General features: G+C 40.4%; 1 protein-coding gene across 5 annotated transcripts in view; it reads left to right on the top strand.

The window, feature by feature from the left end:
- DAB2 (DAB adaptor protein 2) overlaps positions 1 to 5,078 on the top strand; it is a 52,378-nt gene extending 47,300 nt beyond the window's left edge. For 4 of the 5 annotated variants that reach the window (XM_009240648.4, XM_009240646.4, XM_024246607.3 and 1 more), the window contains 4 exons: positions 824 to 1,456; positions 1,999 to 2,108; positions 3,017 to 3,087; positions 4,682 to 5,078. In XM_009240648.4, the coding sequence (XP_009238923.1) occupies positions 824 to 1,456; positions 1,999 to 2,108; positions 3,017 to 3,082 (809 nt within the window). In that variant the 3' untranslated portion in view covers positions 3,083 to 3,087; positions 4,682 to 5,078. 5 annotated transcript variants of the gene reach the window in all.
- The last annotated feature ends 9,316 nt before the right edge of the window (positions 5,079 to 14,394 follow it).

Genomic DNA, 14,394 nt, shown 5'->3' with positions numbered 1-14,394 from the left:
TTGAAAGATTTTTGTTTCCCATTGTTCTCTCTCCTCTTTTAAATTCTCTGTTCTAACTTCTGGCAAGGTTTAGTGAGTGGCACATGGCAGGAAGCACTTTTATTTGAAACAGTCCTCCTAGGATAACATCCTTTCTTCCATTTTTATATATAAACGTCTAAAACTATCTTGGCATTGGCCAAACTTTATCTTCCCTTTATGTATATAGCTGTATCAGCCTTGACAGCATTAAAAAGTGAAGAAACTTTGAAATGGTTTCTTCAGGATGCAAGCATGTTGAGGTCTTGTGCACATATGTGATTGCTGATTTCCATAAGACTCCAGACATGAGCCAGTTGCCAAATGAAAAGATCAAATCCGTGACTCAGAGAGTACAATGGATTATCTTAATTAACTACATCATAATCAGCATGGTTTGTGCATAAAAATATATTCACTTAAATAAGTTCCTGCTATTAACAGGCTCTGTTCTAGTTGTTTGAGCTGTATCAGACAACTAGTGTCTGTATGATAAGGGCTTATTTTTTTGATGAGTAGGTACTTATGGACTGTATTACCCTTCTAATGAGGAAAGTTAAAAAGACATGGTGGAAGAACATGGGCCTCCAAATGCAACCAGCATTTGAATGCTCACTATACAGTATTAGCTGGCTAACTTTTATAGTGATTAATCTGTCAGGGTCTTTATTCTTCCCATATCAGCCTCAGGGCTTGATGAAGGTGTTAGCTGCATAGAGGCTTTCCAGAGAGTTGTGCTCTCTGAAATTCAAGAATCTTCTTCAAGCTTCGCTCCTGATAAGTATTTTTCTTCCTCTTACTTCAGGTGGTGTAACTGTCACACTCCCTCAGGCAGGACCATGGAACACAGCATCTTTGGTCTTCAATCAATCCCCTTCAATGGCTCCGGGAGCCATGATGGGTGGTCAACCTTCAGGTTTTGGTCAGCCCGTCATTTTTGGTACAAGTCCAGCTGTTTCAGGTTGGAACCAGCCTTCACCCTTTGCAGCCTCAACTCCCCCTCCAGTGCCTGTTGTCTGGGGCCCTTCTGCATCTGTGGCACCCAGTGCTTGGTCAACAACAAGCACTTTGGGGAATCCTTTTCAGAGCAATATTTTTCCAGCTCCTGCTGTGTCCACTCAGCCCCCGTCCATGCACTCCTCTCTCCTGGTCACTCCTCCTCAGCCACCTCCCAGAGCTGGCCCTCCCAAGGACATCTCCAGTGATGCCTTCACTGCCTTAGACCCACTTGGGGATAAAGAAATCAAGGATGTGAAAGAGATGTTTAAGGATTTCCAACTGCGGCAGCCACCTGCTGTGCCCGCGCGGAAGGGAGAGCAGACTTCTTCTGGGACTTTGAGTGCCTTTTCCAGTTATTTCAACAGCAAGGTTGGCATTCCTCAGGAGAATGCAGACCATGATGACTTTGATGCTAATCAACTATTGAACAAGATCAATGGTAAGCCACTCACCACTCTGCCTACTGTTCCAACAACTATCTCCACTGCCACATGGACCTAAATGAGTTCGCCAAATGAACCCTCTCCCGCCCACCAACAGCTTTGCTCTTGCTTCTGTTGGTAATCAAGGGTTACGGAGACAACTTAACCGTTTACCTTTTGGTGATAACTATTTACCCTAGTCATTTCTGAGGACTGATCCAATGCTGCCCTCTAGTGATAAACCTTAAAAGGGCTGCCATGAGCTATTGAAATGTGATGACTGGTGACTCTTGGGGGGCTGTGTAATAAGGCGTCATCCATGTCCCATGGCTTAAAATGAGGGGATTCTGAATCTCTTCCACTTCAGATAAATATGCATGGCTTTCTCTTCCGAGAAAGATAATAATTATTGGGATACCTAGTATTTGGTGTTGATTTTTGTTCCACTGATGTAAATTTCAAAAGTATAGGACTAAATTTCAAAGATAAGCTGACTAGGGGACTGGCCTATATTTGGGGAAAGCTTGTCTACTGATTGCCTGGATTTTTTGCCTTCTAGAACCACCAAAGCCAGCTCCCAGACAAGTTTCCCTGCCAGTTACCAAATCTACTGACAATGCATTTGAGAACCCTTTCTTTAAAGATTCTTTTGGTTCATCACAAGCCTCTGTAAGTATGAGCTACTAGAAGCTGTTCTCCAAAGTACAAGCCACATAGAGCTCCAGCCTCCTGAATTAACCTTGCTTTTATAATGGCTTTTTTTTTTTTTTTTTAAGACGGAGTCTTACTCTGTTGGCCAGGCTGGAGTGTAGTGGTGCAATCTCGGCTCACTGCAACCTCCGCTTCCTGGGTTCAAGTGATTCTCCTGCCTCAGCCTCCTGAGTAGGTGGGACTATAGGCAGGTGCCACCACACCTGGCTAATTTTTGTATTTTTTTTGTAGAGATGGGGTCTCGCCATGTTGGCCAGACTGGTCTCAAACTCCTGACCTTAAGTGATCCATCTGCCTTGGCCTCCCTCAGTGCTGGGATTACAGTCATGAGCCACCGCACCTGGCTATAATAGCTTTTTGATGGTAAAACATGTTTAGCTAAGATTTGTCACCAAGAACCTTCACAGTATAAACATTCATTTAAACTGGAGAAAGATTATTTGCACAAGAACTATTATCTTCTGAATTTGAGAAATAATATCACATAGAAAACATCCTTCATATCTCACTTAACCTGACCCATGAAAGCATTTCGGGAGAAAATTGAGCCAAAATACTGTCTTGAAAACCTTTCAAAAATTTAAATTCTTAATTTTCCAACAATATTTCTATAGCTTATGAAAATAATACTTCCCATTTGGGGGAGGCAAATGAAATGCATCTGAACCTTGATTTTCACGTAAATAATATACACTGCTATCTGCAAGCAAATGAAAACAAATCACTGTAAGCCCTATATGATGTTTGATCGGCCGATTGGCCTACGACATAAGTGATTTTTAAAAGAATTTTGGAAGTCTTCATTGCAAATTTTTTTTCTTATGACTTTAACTGTATTTATTGACTAGATGATTTTATCTTCTTAGGTGGCTTCTCCTCAACCCGTATCTTCTGAGATGTATAGGGATCCATTTGGAAATCCTTTTGCCTAAATTATGTAAGTAGAAGATCCTAATAAGCCTATCTCAGGGGTTTTTGTGAGAAAGGTGACATGGAATAAAGAGTGAAATTTTAATTTTAGAATTGAGAAGAGGGTAAATATCTATAATTTAGGGAGTAATCAACATGAAAATCTCTACTGAGATCATTCAATAATGACTAGGCTGGGCACTTAAGAATAGAATTCCTAAACACATCAAAAAATAGTAATATACCCTTGGGGATGTGGATTTTTATCTTATCCCATGTTTTTGGTTTTTCAGTTCTGTGTGGGAAGTAAAACTCAAAACAACACATCACAGGTTTCTAACTTTTTTACTTTCATATTGAAGTGGTTGCAAAACAACCTAGTAATAATTTGGTTTCCTATAAAGGGTTCAGATTCCAAAGACCTTCTGAAGCCACCAAGTCAGCAAAACAGATTATGATCATTACTCCTCTACCATTTATTACTCTGTGAGCAATCTCAAAGTTAGTCTGAAAGAGTCTGATGGTATTAAATCTGAAAGTTTTAACAACTATTAAAGATCTCCTTCATAGGCAGTAGGAGCTCAAAATGAGTCTGAAGGTTGATTCTTCTGTCTCATGAACTTTATCTTAGATAAGTGATTAGGTAGAATCACCCTCAGCTGAAATCCTGGGAGGGCTCAGTGTAACTCTTCTCAACAGACGGTGACAGCAACTTTATTCTGATCTCAAAAGACTGAATTTAGTAGGGAAAGGAACGCTCTCCCCATTTTACAGCAGGTAGGCCAGCTGGTAGGGGTAGAACAATAGAAATAATGAAAAACAACAACAACAACAACAAAAAAAAACCAAGCCCATTTTTTTTCCAATCTTGTCTCATCCAAACAGGACTACTAAACTGTGATTTGGCTCATCTAGAATGTAATTATTTTTAATAGATAGATATCTTAAATGTGGCGAGAACAATAAGATTGAGCTTATAGGCATCTAGATCATTTCCCTCAACTCCAGTTCTACAATGACTGTGTTTCCCACAGTACTTTTCCATAAACTGCTTCAGAGAACTGGGTAAATCATTAAAAATGCAAATTCCTGGGTCCTACCGCAGCCCTAAGGAATTTCTCTTTGGTGCCAAGGAAATGCTTCCTTTTAACAAGAGTGCAGGTGATTCTAAAGGTAATAAAGCAGTAAGTAGATATTTAAGAGCTAGAAGTCTTACCAGAGATCATTCTCACCTTCCATTCAAGGGGAGATATACCCAAACCAATAGAAGGAGTAAACTACACTCGGAGTCAAGATTGATTGTATGGACTAAATTGAATGAACTAGACTTCTCTTTGGAGGTCCTTCCTTCTTTAGGTCATGAAGGAAGGATAGTTTAGGTCAACCTGCTACATCAATAGATTGGGTAAGGGGAACTCTCATGGGATAAAATAACTAACATTGTTGAGCACTTGCGCTAATCATTTTATTAGATGCTCTACATTTATCATCCTCATCAATCCTCACATCAGCCCTAGGAGATACTATTACTGACATCTTTAATAGTGACTTGATATTTAATACATTGATATTCAGTTCAAAAATTCTAACCACAAGTTTCTTTCTTCTCCATACCTCTCTAGGAACTTGGTCTGCAGACCATCCAGAGGAATAAAAAGGTTGGCCTTAGTAGTCAAAAACAAAGCTGATAGCCAGACATGTTCTGATTTCTGCCCTTGTTCCAGCTTTGACATATTATCTGTTGCCTTATTTCTCATTGCCTCTTCTACTTGTAAAATGCTTTTCACTTTCTGTCTAGGTTAAAGCTAAACTGAATCTACGGCTTTAAATAAATTAAGATCCTAAACTCTCTAGCTTAAGTGTAAATGAAGTACAGTAGTTTCCCTACTGAACCCTGCCTATTGTGTCCCTGGAACTTTCTAGAACACCTGCCTTCTACCCTCTGGTTGGGAGATGCAGCCACCACATCCCTTCATATCATACTGTTTTGAATAAATTTTCAAATCCTTATTGTTCAAAGTTGTTCGGGGGTTCTGTTTCAGAGCATAAAACCTAAAGGTTATAGAACAAGGCACCTTCTTAAAAGAAATCTTGCTTCAGACCATAAGTTACACAGAGTTTCTAAAGTAAAATTGAAGCAACTACAGCTTCTCCTTAGACACTTTGGAATCTAACCACTTAAGGACCTTTTTAAAGAGATAGCTTCTCTTCTTTCTGAAGATCAATTTCCCCCAAGGCCAACCAAGATTGTGCTTTTCTCCCATCTCTTGCTAGCTATTGCAAATGAGGGAAGAACATTATTCATCTCTCCTCTCCTTTTCTTTCTGATTCTTTTTTCAGTCAGTTTTGCTCCTGGGTTCAAGTAGCATTACCACCCTTTCACAAGCAACAGACTCTCACAGGGCAAAAAAAAAAAAAAAAAAAAAAAAACCAAACAAACAAACAAACAAAAAACATCTAATGATTCACAGGCAGATCTGGAGCCTCTATGCATTCTCAGTAATTGCTAGTCCCAAGAACAAGAGTTGCAAATGGGCACAACCTATATCCTTCCTGTGGAAGAGGAGGCCATTCTCTTGAGCTGAAGTTCCAGAAGAGCAGTTAATGTTCAAGAGAAATTGAACTCAACTCAGCAACAAAGGACTCTATTTTGAAGAGCAACATATCACAAAGCTAAATGTGATTGTGCCAAACACATTAGGTGCTTATTTGGGGTCATACTAGGCCTTTATCAAGTAACTGGAAAACTTTCTTGCAGCCACAATCTCATCGCCGTTAGTAGGAAGATGGGAGGAAAAAGCTGTAGAACAAATGTTTGGGGTTACCATTGAAAATCTAATGTCTGCAATATTTTTCTCCTCACAACTTGGAAACGTTCCCAGTTCATTTTCAGTCCTGTTGTGAGCACAGTTCTGAAGGGTTTATTATTGTCAAAATAAGTTTTGTTTTGTTTTGTTTATGTTGAGTTTTTAATGTTGTCTCTTGACCCTTAATGCTCAGGTTCTTGTGGGAGTTAATCAACCACATCCAATGTTACCTTGAGGGGGAAGAAGAGGGTGATGCTCAGAAGCTAAACAAGACGGGCCACATGACCCTCTATTGATTAGCCCCAAGTAGAAAGTCCTGTGGTTTTATGTTTAATGGTAACAGTTGATCATATATGGCATAATTTTCTATCGGCTTCCTACTCAGTCACTATAAACACAGACTTGAAATAGTACTTTAAATGTCCAAATACCTAAATGTGCTAAACTGGAAGTAACTATTTCTAGGTAGTTGAATTTTTGAAAGTCATGATCAGCCACACAACTGTTTTGTACACACTTATTTTCTCATGCACTTTTCTGTATGCAAATAAAGCTATAAATTTACTCATTTCAATAAACTGGAGTGGCAGAATATCATGTGGTACCATCAGCTTATTCTACCTGCTTTGAGTTGACATTAGAGGCAAGCTATAAAACATACCAGTCTGAAGTGGAGAAAATGTTAGCTATAATACATTCTGGATTGTCACAACAATGAAGAGAAAGTGGAAATCCATGAAATAGGACTGTGAGTAAATTACCATCTGATCTATTTCAGCACCTTCTTCTGTCTCAAACCCACACACACTCCCTTTCTGGGAGTGTAAGGAAGACTAGTAGATAAGACCTGTACCAGAACAACCTCAGCTGATATCCACTATAAAATCACTCATTAGTGCACTATTGGTTCATGCCTTTTACCCTTGGCTGCCTCTTGTTTCTTATTCAGTCATATTTGACCTCACCAAGACACAACTGTGTGGACTGCTCTAGGCTGGCATAGGCCCCTCTGGAGAGCTGTTGCATGAGGTGAGTGGGCTGATGAACAGATGTTTTTAGCATTAGAACACTCTTAAACTCTCTCACCTAGTATAAAAGTTCAAGGTTCTCATTCATTTCAAAAAGACCTGCAACTACAAGAAAGAGAATCCCAAGGTGGGCTTTGCATGATATAGAAGTCTTGATGTTAAACCTAACTTTTCTAAGGAATAAGACTTTTTGGGGAAGGATTATCTATTGGTGTATAATATTTTGGAATGTTCCTTATTACTGCCTTACCTTTCTCCTTGACTGAATGAAACGTTTGGTCTCTTTCTAACAATAGTGAGGTGGAATAGAAATACACTCCATACAAAAGCAGGTTCCGAGGAACTGAAAGTAAGCCACAGATGAGCTAGAGAAGGCTGCTTATAAGAACATGTTGCACAAATTATCTGGCTTATCCAGGTGCTCTGCAGTGCGTCTAACCTGTTGAGCCTGTGTGTTATCTCCACGTGGCTTAATCTGTGAGATCTTGCCAGAGGTTAACTTGCTCCTGTGTACAAGAGGAGGACATTCCTTTCAGTGCATTCGGAACTACTGTTGATCAAGCAGAGAGTGGCAGTTACTGAAGTGTCCCTGCAAAGTGGAAACACACCTGTTCCTTATATAGTCGGCTCTCCTAACCTCAGATTTCGCATCTGCAGATTCAACCAGCCACAGATGGAAAATATGTGAATAGAAAATAAAATAAGATAAAAATAATGCAGCAATTAAAATAATACAAATAAAAACAATACAGTATAACAACTATTTACACAGCATTTATATTATATTAGTTATTATAAGTAATCTATAAATAATTTAAAGTGTATGAGAGAATGTACATAGGTTATATGTCATTTTACATAACGGACTTGAGTATCCACAGATTTTGGTATCTGCAGGAATTAATCCTCCACAGATACCAAGGGACAACTGTAATTTCTTTAATAAGCAGTGGTATTCACACCTGTGTGCCAGAAGTTCAGCTTTTCATGGTAACCCTATTATCTTGGAAAGAGAGTTTCCTTTACATATCAAATATATCTAAGCTAAAAGCTGAACTTTAACAGCCAGCATGCCCCTAAATTTCTGACATAAAAGCAATACAAAGGGAGAAGGTATAGACTTTCCCAAAATAACCTTGCATCTGTGAAGTACTTTACCATTTATGCAAAATAACTTTATTCCATTGATGCCATTCATAATCTTTGAGGGGGGATCTGTTACTGTTGCAAGTCTTACTCAAGCAAGACTGGCATCCATGCTTTAAAAAAAGCTGCACTCTACCCCAACTCTTAAGGGAGTGTTTTTCATGGTATTTTATTATAAAACTGTGTGTTGAAGTAGAGAGATCCTTTCATCAATTGATCTCAGACTTTACCATCAAAATATTAACTGTGGTGTCTAGAGAGAGCCAAACAGAGGGTAATTTTGTGTCTTTCCTGAGGTGGAAGCAAAAAAAAAGCGGGGAAGGAACAGAGGATGTAGCTAACTTAGAAGTTTGGTTGACCGTGGAATAACCTGATGAGTGAGGACTCTGACCCTCATTCCCGGAATACATTTAATACAAAATCTAGGAAACGATGGGAGCTGCCCCAAAGCCCCTGGTAAATATTTAAGCTATTACCATTTGAGGAGGTTGCTAAATAATAAAACAAATAATTTATTGCTGGGAAATGGTATGTTTTGAACTAATTCCCTCTGCTAAAAATAAAAACTCATGTTCTAAGCTGATATGACCAATACGGACATGTACAAGGCTATGTACTGGCAGCAGCTCTGTTAACATGTTGTAATTACAGCAATGCTGATGGACAAGGGCCAGCCATTTGTCATCTCACCTGATGAGTGGCCAAGCCCCTCATTTGCCCTTGCTTGGAATTGTGTCCTGCGTTTAATTACTAAACCTCTACCACATACTGAAATCATACAAGTGCTTGTCTCCAGCAAGACCATGGTGTGGGCTGCTCAGTGGCAAAGAAGCTGGCCTTCTGCAGAGATGAAAGATGAAGTTGTTAAAAATGGAAGGAAAAAAAAACCCAGCTCTGAAATTCTTTATGACTAATTTTTCCTTGTGATATTGGTTGTGGAGTTTTCTGTCAATTCTTTATTCACTTGGTTGATTTCAGTCATTATTTTATCTTACTTATAAGAAAGCAGAATCATTGCTGCTCTAAAAGTTACAGGGTAACATGACTGGGATGGAATTGAGTAGAGGATGCTTCTGGGGTGTGTCTGATGCTGCCTCTACTTGTACCTACTTAGACTAATTGATCACCGTAGAAATGGGGTATAGCAGAGGGCTGAATGGAGTTAACATAAATATTGACAGAGTTGGCAAAATCAGAAAACAGGAGGGCAGAGTGGAGTCCATGAAAATACTAAAATGACTGGAGCAGAGGCTGGAGTCTGAGTTGGGAGGGAGACATACAAATTGTCAAGAGTGTTGGTGAACAAAAGGGTAGGACATGGCATAGGCAGATACTGAGAACCTCAAAAAAGAAGAGGATTGTGCTGAGTCTTCCTTTAAAATGAAATGTTGTGTTGTAATCGAGTGGGCCCTACATAGTTCCATGTGACGGTAAACAGATCTAAGCCACAAGAATCCTTATTACTGTAAACGGACAGCCAGACTTACATCACCTCAACTGAACTTCACAAACAGCTCCAGAACCACTCAGTAGAGAAATTTGTTCTTTCCTCCTTCATTATAAAAGAGTTCATCTGAAAGTGCTAGAAGGAAAATGGCACAAGACCAGCAAGGAAGAGAGCTGGGCTCTGATGCTTCCCCTGCCCTAACCATTCGACCTTAGGGACATGGACGTCATTTTCTCAATCTGCATTCATTCATTCATCTATTAGTGCTTGTAATTCATAATGTGCTAGACGCAATGCTAGATGTGAGGGGCATAACAGCAAACAAGACACACCTAAAACCTGCAGTTGACGGTGATCTCCAAGTTCTCTCTATTCGATGAGTCTAGTTATCTCCACTGACTACACAGGTTATAAGTGGAAGCCCTAAAATTTCACTGTGGTATTGCAAGACCTGTGGATCTTTGGACAGTAGGTAAGAAACAGCTATGGAATGGGGCAGGCATTCCTAATGAGATCCCTGGATACTAAGATCCCTTAACTTACTGCTAAGGAACTTTCAAGAAACTGTTTCCATCACTATAAAAGAGTCAAATGGAAATGACCTTCAACATATTTATATCAAATCAGTAAAAATTAAGTGTTTCTGCCTGCTGGTCAAAGTTTTAATGTACATATGTCTATGTCTGCCTTAAAAACTGGGAAAAGTATTATTAAGCAAAAAACTTGGTTCACTATCACAAAGTTCCCAAGCAAATTGAAACTAAGAAGGGAACAAAGGGCAACTGAATGTCGAAAACCCTCAGCAGAGTGGAAAACCCTGGAATCAGAATTTAAAGACATGGTTTGTTCAAATCTCACCCCTGCCTCTTCGCTGTAGCCTTGCAGGTATTTCTCTGAGCCTCATCTGTGAGACTAGAATAAAAGCTTGCCTTCTATGGAGTTGGCGGGACTCAGTAAGGAATTTTATAGTAAAGTACCCTATAAGCAACATGACATAGTTAAAATAATAACAATAGTAGTGATAGCAAGGTAGGAAAAGCCTGAGATGTGGACCCAGACATAGCAGGTACAAATTTGCAGTTACTCGTCCCTGGCTGATGCTGGACAAATGATGTAATCTCAATGTGTCTCCATTTCCTCAGCTGTAAAACAGATTATTTTCAGGATTAAATGAGATTGCGTATATAGATATGGCCTGACACATATTAGAAGTTCAATAAACATTTATTTTGTTATTTGGAAGCCTTTAGGTATTATACAAATGAAAATGTTACTATTTTCACTGCTCTAGTCTAATGCATGATGACGCTTTATTTCTCTGACATACACACAGAAACATAAGCCTCATTTCAAAACACGTCAGACATATGATAGATGTTAAGGACAAGAAAGAGTTAAAAGCATAAAAATGTAAAGCATATTATTCATATATTTTAGATATTTATATTATATATGATTATGTATTATAATTATGCATTATAATATGTAATATATGATTACATATTATAATTATAATTATATAATTGTAATATGTAATATATAATATAATTTGGCTCTGTGTCCTCACTCAAACCTCATCTTGAATTGTAATCCCCACATGTTGAGGGAAGGACCTGCTGGGAGGTGATTGGATCATGGGGAGGGTTTCCCCTATGCTGTTCTTGTGATAGTGAGTGAATTATGAGAGCTAATGGTTTGTTTGTTTGTTTGTTTTTGAGACGAAATCTAGCTCTTGTCCCCCAGGCTGGAGTGCGACAGAGTGATCTCGGCTCACTGCAACCTCTGCCTCCTGGGTTCAAGCAATTCTCCTGCCTCAGCCTCCCGAGTAGCTGAGATTACAGGCGCCCGCCACCACCCCCGGCTAATTTTTGTATTTTTAGTAGAGACGGGGTTTCACCATGTTGGCCAGGCTGGTCTCGAATTCCTGACCTCAGATGATTCGCCAGCCTCGGCCTCCCAGAGTGCTGGGATTACAGGCGTGAGCCACCACGCCCAGCCAGCTAATGGTTTTATAGTGTGGCATTTCCTCACTCTTGCTCTCTCCTAATGCCATTTACGAAGTGCCTTGCTTTCCTTTCACCTTCCACCATGATTGTAAGTTTCCTGAGGCATCCCTAGCCATGCAGAACTATGAGTCAATTCAACCACTTTTGTTTGTAAATTACCTAGTCTCTGGTGGTATCTTTTTTTTTTGAGACAGAGGTCCACTCTATCACCCGGGCTGGAGTACAGTGGTGCAATCACGGCTCACTGCAACCTCCGACTCTGGGTTCAAGCAATTCTCTTGCCTTAGCGTCCCAAGCAGCTGGGATTAGAGTCACCCGCCACCATGCCTGGCTAATTTTTTTGTGTTTTTAGTAGAGATGGGGTTTCACCATGTTGGCCAGGCTGGTCTCGAACACCTGGCCTCAGGTGATCTGCCCGCCTGGGCCTCCCGAAGGGCTAGGATTACAGGGGTGAGCCACCATGCCAGCCAGGTAGTATCTTTGTAGCAGTGTGAAAATGGACTAATATAATATATAGCCAATATATAATATATAATTAATATACTATTAGTATACTTTACTGCTCTCATTATTTTTCTACATTACATTTAACCTGAACTATGGTGATAAAATAAATACAACTGAGCAATTCAGAAAAGCCTGCCAAAAATATCCCCTCTCTCCCTCATCCTCCTTCCACTGATTTAGTCCCCAAAGAGACAGGGGATTTGTCAATCTCCAGTCACATCAACTTATCAAGTCTAATCATCACAACTTCTAATCAATTAGCCTCAAATCTAGTTAGTATAAAGCATCCCATCCTGACTGCTTTTCAGTCTTTATTTCCATAAGTATCTTAATAGGGTCCAGAGAGGCCTCATAAGAGCTCTCAACATTGCTACAGCATTTTTCTTTTTTTGAGACAGAGTCTCACTCTGTTGTCCAGGCTGGAGTGCAGTGGTGCCATCTTGGCTCACTGCAACCTTTGCCTCCAGGATCAAGCAATTTTCATGTTTCAGCCTCCCAAGTAGCTGGGATTACAGGCACACACCACCCCACCCAGCTAATTTTTGTATTTTTAGTAGAGATGAAGTTTCACCATGTTGGCAAGGCTGGTCTCAAACTCCTGGCCTCAAGTGATCCGCCCACCTCTGCCTCCCAAAGTGCTGGGATTATAGCTGTGTGCCACTGCGCCTGCCCTGCTACAGCATATTTGACAGATTCATACTGTTTCCAAATGTAGCCCACCTGTTATTAGCCAAGACTCACAGGAAGTGTCTTTCAGGCATGGACTCATCCCATGACATAGTTACAAGAGTTGTGGCATCCATTTGAATCATCTTATTACTTGGCAGTTCTGCATGGCCTACACTCCACAGCAAGTTCAGGAAGAGGTGAGATCAGTCCCATTAAAGACCTCAAGTTCTCTGCATAAAATGGAGAGGGGCCAAGAAAGTGGGTGAGAGTAGATACCTTTTACCCCAGGTAGGAATATCAGTGGAAAAGGTAAGGCAGTACTGGAAAAAATAGCTGTATATTCTGTCTTCCCTCAACCCCACCCCTTGCTTTGCAGGTCTTTATATGTGCTAATGTTTGAAATTTGCCTATAAGTAATAATAATACTTATGAAGTCCCTTTAAGAACTATATCCAGAGATATCCGTTGTCTTTCTTCTCAAGGTGGTCATCCTCAGTCTCAATCCTGGCTACACGTTAGAATGAACTGCAAAGCTTTTAAAAGCATGGATGCAGGGTCTCATCACAAGTCAATTAACTTAGAGCTGAGTGGACAGCAGGCAGCCATCACTACTGTTCTCAAGAGTCCCCAGGTCATTCTATTTTTGCAGTCAGTGCTTTAAGAGCAGTTGTGATGTCCACATTCTCTGGTGGTCCCAAAAAGGCACTGCTCTTCCCACAAGTGCTGGGAAGCATGAAATGTGAGGGAAAGACTATTTTTCATGGGTAGGAACAAGTTTTTCTATCTCAGATTCTACCTTGTTGACATGTGTGATGCTGAGATAAGGAGACCACTCTTTCTGGTGGACGCCCTTAATGCCTTCAGGAGTTTACATCTCATTCTTCAAAATGGTCCACTCTGCCTATAAGGAAAGCCAGGATTGTAAATGCATTTGCTCACATGGAAATAACCTACATAGCCCATTTGCAGATTAAAAAAAAAAATGAGGCATCTACATCTGTGTCATCCTTTCCATTAAGTGCAGTTCTTTACTAACTTTGACTTTATGCCTCCATGAGAAGCATCCACAGGCTTTTTTTTCCCCAAAATTGTATACTCCTTCATCTTCCACCCAACCCCTCGAGTCTTGCAAACTAAGAACTGCTGGGGTTTCTTCATTTTTGTTTCTGTTTTTTGTTTTTGTTTTTGTTTTGTTTTGCCGCAATTTTGCTCTTGTTGCCCAGGCTGGAGTTCAGTGGCCCCACCTCGGCTCACCGCAACCTCCGCCTCCCAGATTCAAGCAATTCTCCTGCCTCAGCCTCCAAAGTAGCTGGGATTACATGCGCCCACCACCATGCCTGGCTAATTTTTTGTATTTTTAGTAGAGATGGGGTTTCACCATGTTGGCCAGGCTGGTCTCAAACTCCTGACGTCAGGTAATCCACCCACCTCAGCCTCCCAACATGCTGTGATTACAGGCGTGAGCCACTGCACCTAGCCTTTGTTTCCATTTCACATGGTACTGCTGTCCATCTTAGAGACTTTAGCGTTCACAGGCCCATTGCCCCACATCTACTTGTCAATATGAGAAAGCAGGAGGCCAAGAATTACAAAATGATTCTCCTTTGGTTGGACTTCAGTACCCAGGCCACCCAAATTGACAAAAACTCTGAATGCAGACAAACAATGCTTGTTCCCTGTCCTCTGGCCCTTTGCAAATAAATGCCTTACCAGACCTGCCCTGCC

The sequence above is a fragment of the Pongo abelii genome, chromosome 4 (genome assembly GCF_028885655.2).
Source record: "Pongo abelii isolate AG06213 chromosome 4, NHGRI_mPonAbe1-v2.0_pri, whole genome shotgun sequence".
NCBI classification, from domain to species: Eukaryota; Metazoa; Chordata; class Mammalia; order Primates; family Hominidae; genus Pongo; species Pongo abelii.
This window is presented reverse-complemented; position numbering and strand designations above follow the sequence as displayed.